Genomic DNA, 15489 nt, shown 5'->3' on the forward strand with positions numbered 1-15489 from the left:
AAAACGACACCAGTAACAAACACCGGAAACGTTAAACATGGCTGCGAAACAGCAACTGTGCAAATCTGAAGAGGTTGAAAAATCAGCCAACCAGTTGCAAATAAACGTTTATTAGCCCTTGACCTGGGTTTCGATATATGTGTAAAAATATCTTCTTCAGAAGTAGTGAGCCTTGTTTCATCACATGATGGTACATTAGATTAGAAGAAGGCGAGCGGATCTTGTCATTTATTAGATTGACAAAACAAGGATTATTCCAAGCCATGGTATTCCAAAGCACGATTTATATAATCTGGCTGCTATGTAAAGCCATGACTTGGGATAATTCTTATTTTTTTCAAGTTTATATACGACAAGATCCGCTCGGCTTCTTCTAATCTAATGTACCATCATGTGATGAAACAAGGCTCACTACTTCTGAAGAAGATATTTTTACAAACATCGAAACCCAGGTGAAGGACTAATAAACGTTTATTAGCAACTGTTTGGCTGGTTTTTAACCCTCTTGAAAAAATGGAAACAAATATAGGGTGGTTCTAAGGTCACTATATATTTTGTACTTAAACAAATTTTATTAACCAATATGTAATGGCACTGCAGATTATGCTACAATAGGACATAATTTCAGTACATTTCAATGTGACCACGTTGCATGTCTAGGCACCCCCCCCCCCCCTCCCCCAGCGCTCCACTATAGACTGAAAAACCTGCCCAAGCATATCTAGTGTAATCTCAGCAGCTGCGGGTCGAATCCGCTGTGTTAAGTGTTCAGTGCTGCGGATCTTCACCTGGTATACCGTAGACTTGATAAACCCCCATGCAAAGAAGTCAAAGGGTGTCAAGTCAGGACATTGGGTTGCCCACATCCGTGGAGAGGCACGACCAATCCATCTGCCGGGAAAAGCTTGATGCAGACAATCCCGAACAACGAGGGCAAAATGGGGTGGTGCACTTCTTGTTGAAAAACAACAGTATCCATAATCCCATCAGATATCAACTGGGGCTCCAAAAACTGTTCCAACATATCTAGGTATGTGGTTCCAGTGACGGTTTGTTCTGCGAAGAAGAAGGGCCCGTACACTGTTGACCTCGTTATCCCTAACCACACGTTCACTGTCGCTGTGTCCCGTTCCCAATCCTGCAGCACACTTGGTTGTTCGTCTGTCCAGATCCTTCAGTTGTGTCTGATCACATGACCACAGGTATGAAATGTAGCTTCATCACTGAACAAGACGTTTTGCATCAAATTATCATCTTCCACAGCTTGTAGCAGGTCATGACACGTAGCTTGCCCGGCTGCGTAGTCCTCCGCTTCAAGCTTATGTGCGACCTGGATAAGGTACGCACGTTTGTGCAGCTTGTAACGAAGAACTCTCCATACAGTGGTTTGAGGAATACCAAGCTCCTTACTAAGTCTCGTGGTAGATGCGGAAGGGCTTCGTGTGATCGCATTCTGCACACTTTCCACGGTGTCTGGCGTTATGGCCGGCCTCCCTGGACATTCTTCATCTGCAACACTACCAGTACGCTGGAATTTATTGACTAGGGTCTCGATAGCAAGCCTGGTGGGGCCTGTCTACCGGAATCGACGGGCAAAGTCTGTCCGCACCTGTCCATACGTCATTCCACGAAGACGAGCAGAAACAACAGCGATTCGTTCTTCTTTGGTTAGCATTCTGTCGTAGTACCTGCAAGAAAAAAATATTCCGTTGCTATATTACTGAAATGTATACTGACTTACTATATCACTGAAATGTATAGTGACTTTAGAATCACCCTGTATTTGGGAAGTCCTACCATGTGCAACATTTACGACGAGTGGGGAAATGGGGGTAGCCAGTGAGAATGCCCGTGTTTCAGTATAAAAGCGAATTACTGAGTACATCAGGGCTAACTGACTGAAATAAAGTTTCAGCAATTGTTTGAAAATGTGGAGTTCTGTTGGCGGCTCTCCAGTGTACAGCGAGTGACTCGCGGGAGCTCTAAGGTGGAGGCATTGTTTGGTAATGTTACTGGCTTCTGTCTAATGTTAGTGAGCCACAATTAATCGATAAAGTTATCCTTCAATACAAAGAGCATACAAGAATTCTGAAATGAGTTCCCAAGTCCACATTTTTTGTCCAGTTTCGCAGGCTGGTATTGCGACGTAGCGCATGCTTATGTGATCGTTCGGCGGTGTCATCTTTTTAAAGCCTGCTTATTACTGCCGAGAAAGGGGGACGTGTCTGGATTTCATAACAATAACTAAACTACATTTGTTTCCGTAGAAACTTAAAGTGTTTTGATTGTGGTTGGCCCCTTGACCGATATGCCGTGAACTGTTTCCCTCTTCTGTTTTTGTGGAACTTTTTTTTAAAATTTGCAAGGAACCAAATGCACTTGTGGCGTTCCCTCTGTGAAGCTGCACTCTTTGCAATCTACTGAACAGGCTTGAAACATTTCCTGGTGCAATATGGGTTGTTGCAAGGCTAATGTCATATTTTAGCCTCGCCTCATGGTGAAACCAGGCTGAGGACCCTTATGAAGGCCGTTTTGCAGGAGTAGCAATGCCGAGAATTTATCCATTTTCACCACTAAAGGTTTGTGTAATTAACTGGCAATGTACACTACTGGCCATTAAAATTGCTACAGCAAGAAGAAATGCAGATGATAAACGGGTATTCATTGGACAAATATAATATACTAGAACTGATATTTGATTACATTTTCACGCAATTTGGGTGCATAGATCCTGAGAAATCAGTACCCAGAACAACCACCTCTGCCGTAATAACGGCCTTGATACGCCTGGGCATTGAGTCAAACAGAGCTTGGATGGCGTGTACAGGTACAGCTGCCCATGCAGCTTCAACACGATACCACAGTTCATCAGGAGTAGTGACTGGCGTATTGTGACGAGCCAGTTGCTCAGCCACCATTGACCAGACGTTTTCAATTGGTGAGAGATCTGGAGAATGTGCTGGCCAGGGCAGCAGTCGAACATTTTCTGTATCCTGAAAGGCCCGTACAACACCCGCAACATGCGGCTGTGCATTATCCTGCTGAAATGTAGGGTTTCGCAGGGATCGAATGAAGGGTAGAGCCACGGGTAGTAATACATCTGAAATGTAACGTCCACTGTTCAAAGTGCCGTCATTGCGAACAAGAGGTGACCGAGACGTGTAACCAATGGCACCCCATACCATCACGCCGGGTGATACGCCAATATGGTGACGACGAATACACGCTTCCAATGTGCGTTCACCGCGATGTCGCGAAACACGGATGCGACCATCAAGATGCTGTAAACAGAACCTAGATTTATCAGAAAAAATGACGTTTTGCCATTGGTGCACCCAGGTTCGTCGTCGAGTACACCATCGCAGGCGCTCCTGTCTGTGATGCAGCGTCAAGGGTAACCGCAGCCACGGTCTCCGAGCTGATAGTCCATACTGTTGCAAACGTCGTCGAACTGTTCGTGCAGATGGTTGTTGTCTTGCAAACGTCACCATCTGTTGACTCAGGGATCGGGACGTGGCTGCACGATCCGTTACAGCCATGCGGATAAGATGCCTGTCACCTTGACTGCTAGTGATACGAGGCCGTTGGGATCCAGCACGGCGTTCCGTATTACCCTCCTGAACCCACCGATTCCATATTCTACTAAGAGTCATTGGATCTCGACCAACGCGAGCAGCAATGTCGCCATACGATAAACTGCAATCGCGATATATCAAAGTCGGAAACATGATGGTACGCATTTCTACTCCTTATACGAGGCATCGCAACAACGTTTCACCAGGAAACGCCGGTTAACTGCTGTTTGTGTATGAGAAATCGGTGGGAAACTCTTCTCATGTCAGCACGTTGTAGGTGTGATTTGCGAGTGAACTATGCACTACAAAAAATGGTAACTTTAACAGATATTTTTAACTGTAAGCTGGGTACTGCACGGGATAAAGTAGCACAAAAAATGAAATTGTTTGCCGGGAGATCCCATGAGGAGAAGTTCGGCCGCCGTGTTGCAAGCCCTTTTTAGTTGACGCCACTTCGGTGACTTGCGAGTCAATGATGATGAAGAACACACAACACCCAGTCATCACGAGGCAGAGAAAATCTCTGGCCCCGCCGGGATTCGAACCCGGGACCCCGTGCGCGGGAAGGAGAATGCTACCGCAAGAGCGGGAGCTGCGGACAAAGTAACACAAATTACCGTACAAACATTCACAAGGAACAAAACAAGCCCTCTCATGCTCTGAACTTTGATTCGCTCTATTAAACTGCTTAGAACTTTGTAACATGTGACGTGAATCATGTTAACACGATACGTTAGAAAATATCGTTCAAAAGTCAATAAAATGGTCGCCTCACAGTAAAAGTAGGCTCCACCGTTAATGCAAAATCACAATGTGAGAGAGCGAATACGCTGTCGTCTGTAAGATAGGCAACCCACATCACTGTTGTGCACGCCGTATAATCTCATATCGTGGGCAGTCTTAACCACGCAGTGTGGTGAGGACGTGATCAACTGACATTCCGGTTTATGCTTTGTTCCAAATGCATGCAGTTAAGCTGTTATTAAGTGTTGCTGGTGTCGAGTGGAAAAAAAACTGACGCAGTTTTCCAACATAAATGCTTTATTGATTTTATTTCAAATTCATTTACATTTAGGATTCTTGTGATAACATGTTTTCTAACCGCATGACTACACTGCAGTTCACACGTAACACTTAGGCAGGAACATCGTTTTACAATTCGTCATGTGGAACATCCACCTGGAAGGCGAATAGGGAGTTGGAACATCCGTCTCTGGGGCGAATATAGCTTTTTTCTGACATACGTACAAACATACATACATATACGCACGTATACGCACACAATATACATAAAGTCATTCTTCAATGTGGGGATTTATGTGAACAACTAAAATGAATAAAGTGTTGATATTAAAAGATTTTAGTTTTTTATTCAATTTCAGAAAGAGAGGCCATCTGTCTCGAACAAAGCTTTTGAGTCTTGTTCAATATTTTAGCTGTACAGAAATAACGAACTGAGTCACTTTGGTAGTCCTGAGATCAGCTAACAGTGGAATTTGGAACACTTGGTGAATCATGGAAAGTCATGCTCCGTGTTTATCGTATCTGGCACATTATCCTCGGAATTAAAGATTGTTCACTTTTTCGGTTGGGTGGTGCTGATCGACTTGTGTAGAAATTGTTGCATTCTGTTCTTACGAAATATTCTGAACCAGTTCGTTTTCGGATGTTTCTGAGCCTGTGTCGTGTTCTAGCGTTGACATCTAATTAGTGAAAATAGTTGTAATACGATTAGCTGCCTATCTTCTCAAGTTAGCAAACCACCAAGAAGCGATGCTGAAAGTGAATGAGCTATAATAAATCGAATCGAAATTGGTACTGTGTAAAGTACATATCAATGTACAGTAAATACACTCCTGGAAATGGAAAAAAGAACACATTGACACCGGTGTGTCAGACCCACCATACTTGCTCCGAACACTGCGAGAGGGCTGTACAAGCAATGATCACACGCACGGCACAGCGGACACACCAGGAACCGCGGTGTTGGCCGTCGAATGGCGCTAGCTGCGCAGCATTTGTGCACCGCCGCCGTCAGTGTCAGCCAGTTTGCCGTGGCATACGGAGCTCCATCGCAGTCTTTAACACTGGTAGCATGCCGCGACAGCGTGGACGTGAACCGTAAGTGCAGTTGACGGACTTTGAGCGAGGGCGTATAGTGGGCATGCGGGAGGCCGGGTGGACGTACCGCCGAATTGCTCAACACGTGGGGCGTGAGGTCTCCACAGTACATCGATGTTGTCGCCAGTGGTCGGCGGAAGGTGCACGTGCCCGTCGACCTGGGACCGGACCGCAGCGACGCACAGATGCACGCCAAGACCGTAGGATCCTACGCAGTGCCGTAGGGGACCGCACCGCCACTTCCCAGCAAATTAGGGACACTGTTGCTCCTGGGGTATCGGCGAGGACCATTCGCAACCGTCTCAATGAAACTGGGCTACGGTCCCGCACACCGTTAGGCCGTCTTCCGCTCACGCCCCAACATCGTGCAGCCCGCCTCCAGTGGTGTCGCGACAGGCGTGAATGGAGGGACGAATGGAGACGTGTCGTCTTCAGCGATGAGAGTCGCTTCTGCCTTGGTGCCAATGATGGTCGTATGCGTGTTTGGCGCCGTGCAGGTGAGCGCCACAATCAGGACTGCATACGACCGAGGCACACAGGGCCAACACCCGGCATCAAGGTGTGGGGAGCGATCTCCTACACTGGCCGTACACCACTGGTGATCGTCGAGGGGACACTGAATAGTGCACGGTACATCCAAACCGTCATCGAACCCATCGTTCTACCATTCCTAGACCGGCAAGGGAACTTGCTGTTCCAACAGGACAATGCACGTCCGCATGTATCCCGTGCCACCCAACGTGCTCTAGAAGGTGTAGGTCAACTACCCTGGCCAGCAAGATCTCCGGATCTGTTCCCCATTGAGCATGTTTGGGACTGGATGAAGCGTCGTCTCACGCGGTCTGCACGTCCAGCACGAACGCTGGTCCAACTGAGGCGCCAGGTGGAAATGGCATGGCAAGCCGTTCCACAGGACTACATCCAGCATCTCTACGATGGTCTCCATGGGAGAATAGCAGCCTGCATTGCTGCGAAAGGTGGATATACACTGTACTAGTGCCGACATTGTGCATGCTCTGTTGCCTGTGTCTATGTGCCTGTGGTTCTGTCAGTGTGATCATGTGATGTATCTGACCCCAGGAATGTGTCAATAAAGTTTCCCCTTCCTGGGACAATGAATTCACGGTGTTCTTATTTCAATTTCCAGGAGTGTATTTCGAACGAGTAAAACAGTAGTTCATAAGGAAAGAAAACCACATTAAAAAGAACTGTAACCACACTTGAAAATAAGTAACTTGGTATTTGCGATTTTATGAACAAAATTTTTCATTCCAATTTTCTCCAAGCAAACCCACCAAAACATAAACTAAATTGTAGCGTTGTAAGAAAATGAAACGCCTATAGCCGTCCTGATCTTATGTATTGTGTAGCTACCAGTTTCGGCGCGCCTCTGCGCTATCTTCAGCCGTTAGCTGATGCTGAAAGGGTTATCACGATCTATATATACGCTGCATTAGTGGCCAACATAACTGGTTTAGGCTGACTGCCTGTAACTGTGATGCCAGCACTGCAACCATCAACTGCAGTTGTTGGTTGGAGTGCACTGATGCACCGTATATATGGATCGTCGTAACACTCTCAGCATCAACTAATGTCTGAAGAAGCGCCGAAACTGGGAGCCACACAAAAAATAAAATCACAAGGACGGCTGTAGGCGTTTCATTTTCTTACAATAGTGAATGGCCTTGGTCCCCAAGACCTCCAGTCAAAAGGATGGACTTACAAAAACTGTAGCATGGTCAGGTAACTGTCTGTAACACTCCACCCGTCACTTATCTGGTTTTGGCGTGTGTTCATCCCAGCTAATTGACTAATAGATTAACAGAGAGTGCAAAACTGCCGCAATACCGGATAACGCAAAGAAAGTAATAAGGCCCTGTGACTTCTGATTGAACTGCGGCGGCAGTGTTGACATTAATTGATTCAAATTTGATCCTTTTTAATCAAAGGGGTGCACATTGATGTTATATTCAGCTATTGAACACCAGATGCAAATGTTGAACATAAAATTAATTAAGAAAGTGACTTGGGATTTCAACTACTGGATTGAAAACAGATGCAGTCGATTAGGACAGATTTATTTTTAACTCACGACCATCAATCATCACATTACATGACTCTCCCAACAGGCAGTGGGAATAAATTGCGTTTGCGTGGAGCAAAGCGCGATAAATCAAAATTAATTCCTATTGACTGACCCAGGCGTAATGCGGAGTGCGAGAAGTATGCAATACACGGCCCATGAAACCCTCTTGGAAACTTTGCCGACGTGATACAACAAATTAATCAGTGGCCTAACTCAGGCCAGAGCGGGCGCAATATCACCGAATTCAGCGTGACGTGGCGGCGTTGTTGTGCGGACGTCGGCCAGCCTGCTGCTACTGCAAGGCTGCGCTCGTCTATTCACTCCTAGCTATCTTGCTCAGTACATAGCTGAACGAAAACTTTCTATCTCCAAGCTCAATCGTTCCGTTTGCTAAGTCCTCAACTGCAGAGATGCTCACTCTTTCTCAGGCAAGCTGAGTAAAGAACGCCACGTCCGCACTCTAGGCAAGCTGGGAACAGAAGACCTCTACGGGGACTTCTCCCAGTCCGCTCTTCGCCTCGGTTTCCCCTCCAGCAAAATCACTTACGTCAATTGCAGAGCAAGTCGCGTTAATTATGCGTCACTTCCCAGCGCCGACCAATGCCTGCTCTGGGAAGTGAACGAATTCCCACAAAATTTCCCTTCCTCTCAACTTCTGCTATTTAGCTTCTCCCAGGCCACCCATGAAGTTTAACGTCTGCACAAAACACCAATTTTTCCGGAATTCTGACTCCCAGGAGAGTACTTCAAATTCCTCGGTCCTACGTTCCCATCAGAGGCCGGCATATTTCATTCTGTCGCTCATCACCTGATTTATTTCAGACTCTGTGGACCGTGAATTCAGCGTGAATTTGCTATAGTCACAAACACACATATTTTGACCTGTGTTGACCGCTCCACCGTAGCTTTGCGCGGCTTTCTCGCATGTTTCACTGAAAATGGGACGATGGATATTTATCAGCAGGCATACAAGTTCTCCGTCTGCTTTCCGGTACACCAGCATGGGGCCAACCACCCCCCCCCCCCCCCCCCCCCGCCTCACTGTCACTCATCTTAAGGCGGCTGGAGGCCACGCCCCGTTACCGCTTTCTCAAGAGCAGCCATAAGCTGCCTATTGTCGCTTCCCTTCGCCGCTCCCCAGCCGCGTGCCGTGATCAACTCGACTACTTCCTGGGGAAAACTAGCCTCCAGTAAATCGACGTGTTTCCCCAAAGTTTTCATGTCGTGTGAATTACTTTAAAACCGTCACCCGACATTAATTATTCCAATACGTCCATACTATACCCTCTACAAGATGCATTGTGCCTTGTCAGTCATTTTTGTTCAGCCTTACTGTTCGCTCAACATGAGTTCGTTGATCTTTAATGAATTCATGTAAGGGGCATAGTTCTTGCCATCTTACATGTCATGTGAAAGAACTTAAAGAATAAGTAGGATTATCTGCCTGTAAGGCGCAATTGTGTGAATTCGGGAACATTAGTGTGTGAGGCGGGGGTTATTTGGTCTTTCCAGGAACTTCGGCCTGTGAGACGGTGTTGGTGTGAAGTCCAACCAAGATTTGCTGGGCAAATCGACACGTGACTATACCACGACTAAATATCAAATGAGACTCTCGTAGTTGGCTAGAAACGTAAGGTGGTTTTTACGGCCTCTAGCGGAACAAACGTAAACCATATCCGCCTGTCAGACAGACGTTGTGTTCTAAGCCTCAAATGTCTGGCACAGAGTCCTGCGAAGCACCTTCAGATTATTTCTCTGTTGTGACCATAGTTGTTTATGCAGATAGCCTCCCCACTGGAGGACGTTTTAGTAACGAGTGACTTCCCCGACTGCCGGCAGGATGATTAACCACTTCCCGAACCACTACGAGCTGTCGCGGAAGGACCTGCTGGTGAAGAACATCAAGCGCTACCGCAAGCAGCTGGAGCGCGACAAGGAGCCGGGGGCGGAGCGCAGTGACGTCACGAGCCGCTACGTCTACCTCGACTTCGTGCCCGTCACCTTCGTGCTGCCCGCAGGTCGGTCTGTCTGCGGCGCGCTGCACGCAGGCGCTCGTCCGGAAACGGACCGAGGTGCAGATGCGTACCGTTGTTGTGATCGCTCAGCTATTCCCCTTGTGACTGTTTAAACTGTGTGCTGTCGGGTGTACAGCCAAGTTGTCGATTCCGTGTTGTGCACAATTTTTCGATTTCCTCGGCGAGGCGATTTGTGTTCTCGCTGCCTGAACTCCAACAAGTGTACTAGGATTAAAAAGAGTTTTGAGGAAAAAGAATCTCTAGCACTGACACTTTGCGACCTTAGTATGGCGTTTCACAACATTCCTCATAAGCTACTCATACACTACGGGCCATTAAAATTGCTACACCACGATGATGACGTGCTAGAGACGCGAAATTTAACCGACAGGAAGAAGATGTTGTGATATGCAAATGATTGGCTTTTCAGAGCATTCACACGAGGTTGGCGCCGGTGGCGACACCTACAACGTGCTGACGTGAAGAAGGTTTCCAACCGATTTCTCATACACAAACAGCAGTTGACTGGCGTTGCCTGGTGAAACTTTGTTGTCATGCCTCGTGTAAGGAGGAGAAATGCGTACCATCACGTTTCCGACTTTGATAAAGGTCCGATTGTAGCCTATCGCGATTGCGATTTATCGTATCGCGACATTGCTACTCGCGTTGGTCGAGATCCAATGACTGTTAGCAGAATATGGAATCGGTGGGTTCAGGAGGGTAATACGGAACGCCGTGCTGGATTCCAACGGCCTCGTATCACTAGCAGTCGAGATGACAGGCATCTTATCCGCATGGCTGTAACGGATCGTGCAGCCACGTCCCGATCCCTGAGTCAATAGATGGGGACCTTTGCAAGACAACAACCATCTACACGAACAGTTCGACGACGTCTGCAGCAGCATGGACTGTCAGCTCGGAGACCGTGGCTGCAGTTACCCTTGACGCTGCATCACAGACAGGAGCGCCTGCGATGGTGTAGTCAACGACGAACCTGTGTGCACGAATGGCAAAACGTCATTTTTTCGGATGCGTCCAGGTTCCGTTTACAGCATAACGATGGTCGCATCCGTGTTTGGCGACATCGCGGTGAACGCACATTGGAAGCGTGTATTCGTCGTCACCATATTGGCGTATCACCCGGCGTGATGGTATGGGGTGCCATTGGTTACACGCCTCGTTCACCTCTTGCTCGCATTGACGGCACTTTGAACAGTGGACGTTACATTTAAGATGTGTTACCACCCGTGGCTCTACCCTTCATTCGATCCCTGCGAAACCCTACATTTCAGCAGGATAATGTACGACTGCATGTTGCAGGTCCTTTACGGGCCTTTCTGGATATAGAAAATGTTTGACTGCTGCCCTGGCCAGCACATTCTCCAGATCTCTCACCAATTGACAACGTCTGGTCAATGGTGGCCGAGCAACTGACTCGTCACAATACGCCAGTCACTACTCTTGATGAACTGTGGTATCGTGTTGAAGCTGCATGGGCAGCTGTACCTGTACACGCCATCCAAGCTCTGTTTGACACAATGCCGAGGCGTATCAAGGCCGCTATTACTGCCAGAGGTGGTTGTTCTGGGTACTGATTTCTCAGGATCTATGCACCCAAATTGCGTGAAACTGTAATCATTTGTCAGTTCTAGTATGATGTATTTGTCCAATGAATACCCGTTTATCATCTGCATTTCTTCTTGGTGTAGCAATTTTCATGGCCGCACAGGTGTGGATTTGGAGGCATTGTTGTGGCAACCCTCAAATCGTGTTTGGAAAACAAAGGGCAGGTTGTATCAGTCTAGGGGTCACTATCACATGACCGGAAGTTGGAATACGAAATTGGTAATAGGCCCCCTCCTGTTCCTAGTATTTGTAATCTCTCATGAAAAGTACTTGCAGTTTGCAGATGACACAACTCTGTCCTCGAAAGGCGTTGTTGTCAGCAAGGCTCAAGAAGAAGGAGGTACTTTGTGTAATGCTACAAAGGAAAAGTTTGTTATAAAGGGCATGAAAATAAATAAGAAAGAACGCAAAAAATGATATGTAGCTTCAGTGACAAAGGATTCCTAAATAGTGCAGGCGCTGTGAAGCTTTTGGGATTCATTGCGGATAGTAAACTCACTTGGCAAAAACACACTGCACATGTGTGTGACCAGCTGCCACGAATTATGCACCTTCAGATGAAACAGAAGCGTGTGGTAACTGATCAGTACCTGGTGATGGCATATTATTCACCGTTGAACAGCCATATCAGCTATGGCTTGTTACTATGGGGTTACTCTAAAGGCTGCAATAAAATACTACCACTACATAAAAGGCAATAAGGATCATAACATCAAGCAGAAAACTGCACTACTACAAACCCAAAAAAAAAAAAAGGTTCAAATGGCTCTGAGCACTTTAGGACTTAACTTCTAAAGTCATCAGTCCCCTAGAACTTAGAACTACTTAAACCTAACTAACCTAAGGACATCACACACCTCCATGCCCGAGGCAGGATTCGAACCTGCGACCGTAGCGGTCGCGCGGACTACAAACCCATCTTCACACGTGTAGGAGTGAAAAAATTTTCAGTCAGTATATCTTCATTTGTCTCATATATGTGAAAGAAAATCATGAAACATTCACCAAAAGGAAAAACGTCCACAGTTATAACACACACAATAAGTAAGACACAGACATCCCAAGCTGTCGACTCTCCTTGACGCTGGACAGTTTTCCAACATTAGCTATTAAAGTGTTCAACCATCTAAATACTAAAATACAGTCTTTGAAACTGGTGAAATTTTTACGAAAGATATAACAAAAACTACGCCAAAAACCACGGAACAGTTTAAATGAGTTCTTTGACAGTCAAACAGCAATCTGTTCCTAAACTATGCACTACTATATGAAATGAAGTGAAAATGAACTTGTTCAAAGTTCCCTCTCTGTACGTCATCTAGTATATACTGTACTACTTATGCAACTTTGTTCTTGTATTTTTATGCACACTTACCTTATTTTTGTTCTTGATTTATTTTGCTTGTGTAATCTTAACCTTGCAACACTGACACAATCTGTCTTGACTGGCGAAGGACGTAGCTTTGGTAGTAAATGGTAATAACCAGACTGTGACGGGTAGCACTCAGTTCTCAAGGCTTTATAAGTGCATGACGTCATTTTGACGTCACGTGCGGTATCGAAGACAGCAGGAACAGCTGTCGGGTTTCGTTAGCGTACGATGTGGGAATGCTTGGGAGTCACGGTATTGGATTTCGTAATTGATACTTTCCGTATCATAACCTGCGTGTTATGAAAGTGTGACGTTTCAAGGCAGCGGCACACAAAAGATTTACGAAATCACGTCGTTCTTGTTAAGATTTGTTGTATTAAATGTCACATAACGACATACCGATGGTTAAAGCTAATGTGCAGTTCTGAAGTATGAAGCAGTTTGTTCGCGTCCAGCGGTTTCCAAACTGAAATACTGTGGGACTTCCTTATTAATTGGCCGGCCGGTGTGGCCGAACTGTTCTAGGCGCTTCAGTCTGGAACCGCGCAACCGCTACGGTCGCAGGTTCGAATCCTGCCTCGGGCTTGGATGTGTGCGATGTCCTTAGGTTAGTTAGGTTTAAGTAGTTCTAAGTTCTAGGGGACTGATGACCTCAGATGTTAAGTCGCATAGTGCTCAGAGCCATTTGAACCATTTAAACCTTATTAATTTAACGTAAGTACGTTCTGCTGTATTTGTCGTTATATACATGTAAGAGTGTTCTCTCAGGATTGAGTTGTCTGAAGACCACAACAACAACAACCATGAAACACGCAAGTGGGAATAAATATTCAAATCGCGTTGATCATCAGGTAAAGCAAACTACCATTCGCAATTAAAAGCATAGAAAAAGACGCTTCCAAAAGAACTAGAAGGCTACTTAGTCTCAGGTATCTGCAAAATTTAAAGAATATTTACGAGCTAGTTCTTTTAGAACACGTCTTTGCCAAACAAGAATGTCTTCGATTAAAGTTCATATTTATCCACCAATATGATATTTTTCGTCATTCTACTACAACGAATTGTGCAAATACCGATGCATTTTTCAAGAGACCATCAATTTGCTAGTATTTCGAAAAAGCATTTACTCATAGAGCAGAAGTGAAATGAGTTGCCGCTCTAATTCGTCTGCTAGAATGGTTCGTCACATTTTTAATTACAGACCTACACTTCAAACTAGTTTTCAGAGTTCGTAGAAGTAAACCTACGATGTTGAGATACTTTAATGAGCAGTGTTGAATATATACATTAAATGAGTTCAATACTGGCCGGCTTTAGCTTGTTTTTTGCTTGTAGCTCTCACTTTCGGGGTTGATGAAGGGGTATTAAGTTTTTCAGTAAGTTTCGAAATTATTCCTGTAAACTTTTAATCTCTCCCTTAACCTCAGCTCAGTGCACATGAATGCAGAACTTTACACATTTATAAAAAAAATGCAACTTAGATGTTTTTGTATCCTGCAGTAAAGAAGAAGTGCAACTTCCAACTCTCTCCAATTGATGCTAATGTTATTGTTTTGACTTGCCATTCTATATTCACGAAGATGCAAAGCTGGTAGTTTTTGCCGATGATACAAGTATATGATATCACACCAAACAGACAAGAATTAACTGGTGAAATTGTAAACGATGTTTTTCAGAAAATCATTAAGTGGTTCTCTGCAAATGGGCTCTCATTAAACTTTGACAAAATACAGTATATACGGTTCCACACAGTAAATAGAATGACACCATTAATAAATATAGACCGGTAGCTAAGGTAGAATATTCAAAATTTCTAGGTGTATGCATTGATGAGGGGTTGAATTGGAAACAACACACTGAGGATCTGCTGAAACGTTTGTGCTCAGCTACTTATGTTATTAGGGTCATTGCAAATTTTGTCGATATACGTCTCAGTAAATTAGCTTACCACGCCTATTTTCATTCTATGCTTTCGTATGGCATCATTGATGCACAAAAGCGTGTAATCAGAATAATTGCTGGAGCTCATCCAAGATCATCCTGCAGACAATTATTTAAAGAGCTAGAGATCTTCACTGTAGCCTCACAATATACACTCCTGGAAATGGAAAAAAGAACACATTGACACCGGTGTGTCAGACCCACCATACTTGCTCCGGACACTGCGAGAGGGATGTACAAGCAATGATCACACGCACGGCACAGCGGACACACCAGGAACCGCGGTGTTGGCCGTCGAATGGCGCTAGCTGCGCAGCATTTGTGCACCGCCGCCGTCAGTGTCAGCCAGTTTGCCGTGGCATACGGAGCTCCATCGCAGTCTTTAACACTGGTAGCATGCCGCGACAGCGTGGACGTGAACCGTATGTGCAGTTGACGGACTTTGAGCGAGGGCGTATAGTGGGCATGCGGGAGGCCGGGTGGACGTACCGCCGAATTGCTCAACACGTGGGGCGTGAGGTCTCCACAGTACATCGATGTTGTCGCCAGTGGTCGGCGGAAGGTGCAGGTGCCCGTCGACCTGGGACCGGACCGCAGCGACGCACGGATGCACGCCAAGACCGTAGGATCCTACGCAGTGCCGTAGGGGACCGCACCGCCATTTCCCAGCAAATTAGGGACACTGTTGCTCCTGGGGTATCGGCGAGGACCATTCGCAACCGTCTCCCTGAAGCTGGGCTACGGTCCCGCACA

The 15489-nt window shown here is 46.0% G+C and overlaps 1 protein-coding gene across 1 annotated transcript in view; it reads left to right on the plus strand.

Moving 5' to 3' along the window:
* The window catches only part of LOC124789250 (polyglutamylase complex subunit TTLL1-like), a 208769-nt gene that overhangs the window by 8740 nt on the left and 184540 nt on the right, over positions 1–15489 (plus strand). The window contains exon 2 of the mRNA XM_047256545.1: positions 9622–9800. Within this exon, the coding sequence (XP_047112501.1) occupies positions 9622–9800 (179 nt within the window). The remainder of the gene's footprint in view (positions 1–9621; positions 9801–15489) is intronic.

The sequence above is a fragment of the Schistocerca piceifrons genome, chromosome 3, assembly GCF_021461385.2.
Source record: "Schistocerca piceifrons isolate TAMUIC-IGC-003096 chromosome 3, iqSchPice1.1, whole genome shotgun sequence".
Classification (NCBI taxonomy): domain Eukaryota; kingdom Metazoa; phylum Arthropoda; class Insecta; order Orthoptera; family Acrididae; genus Schistocerca; species Schistocerca piceifrons.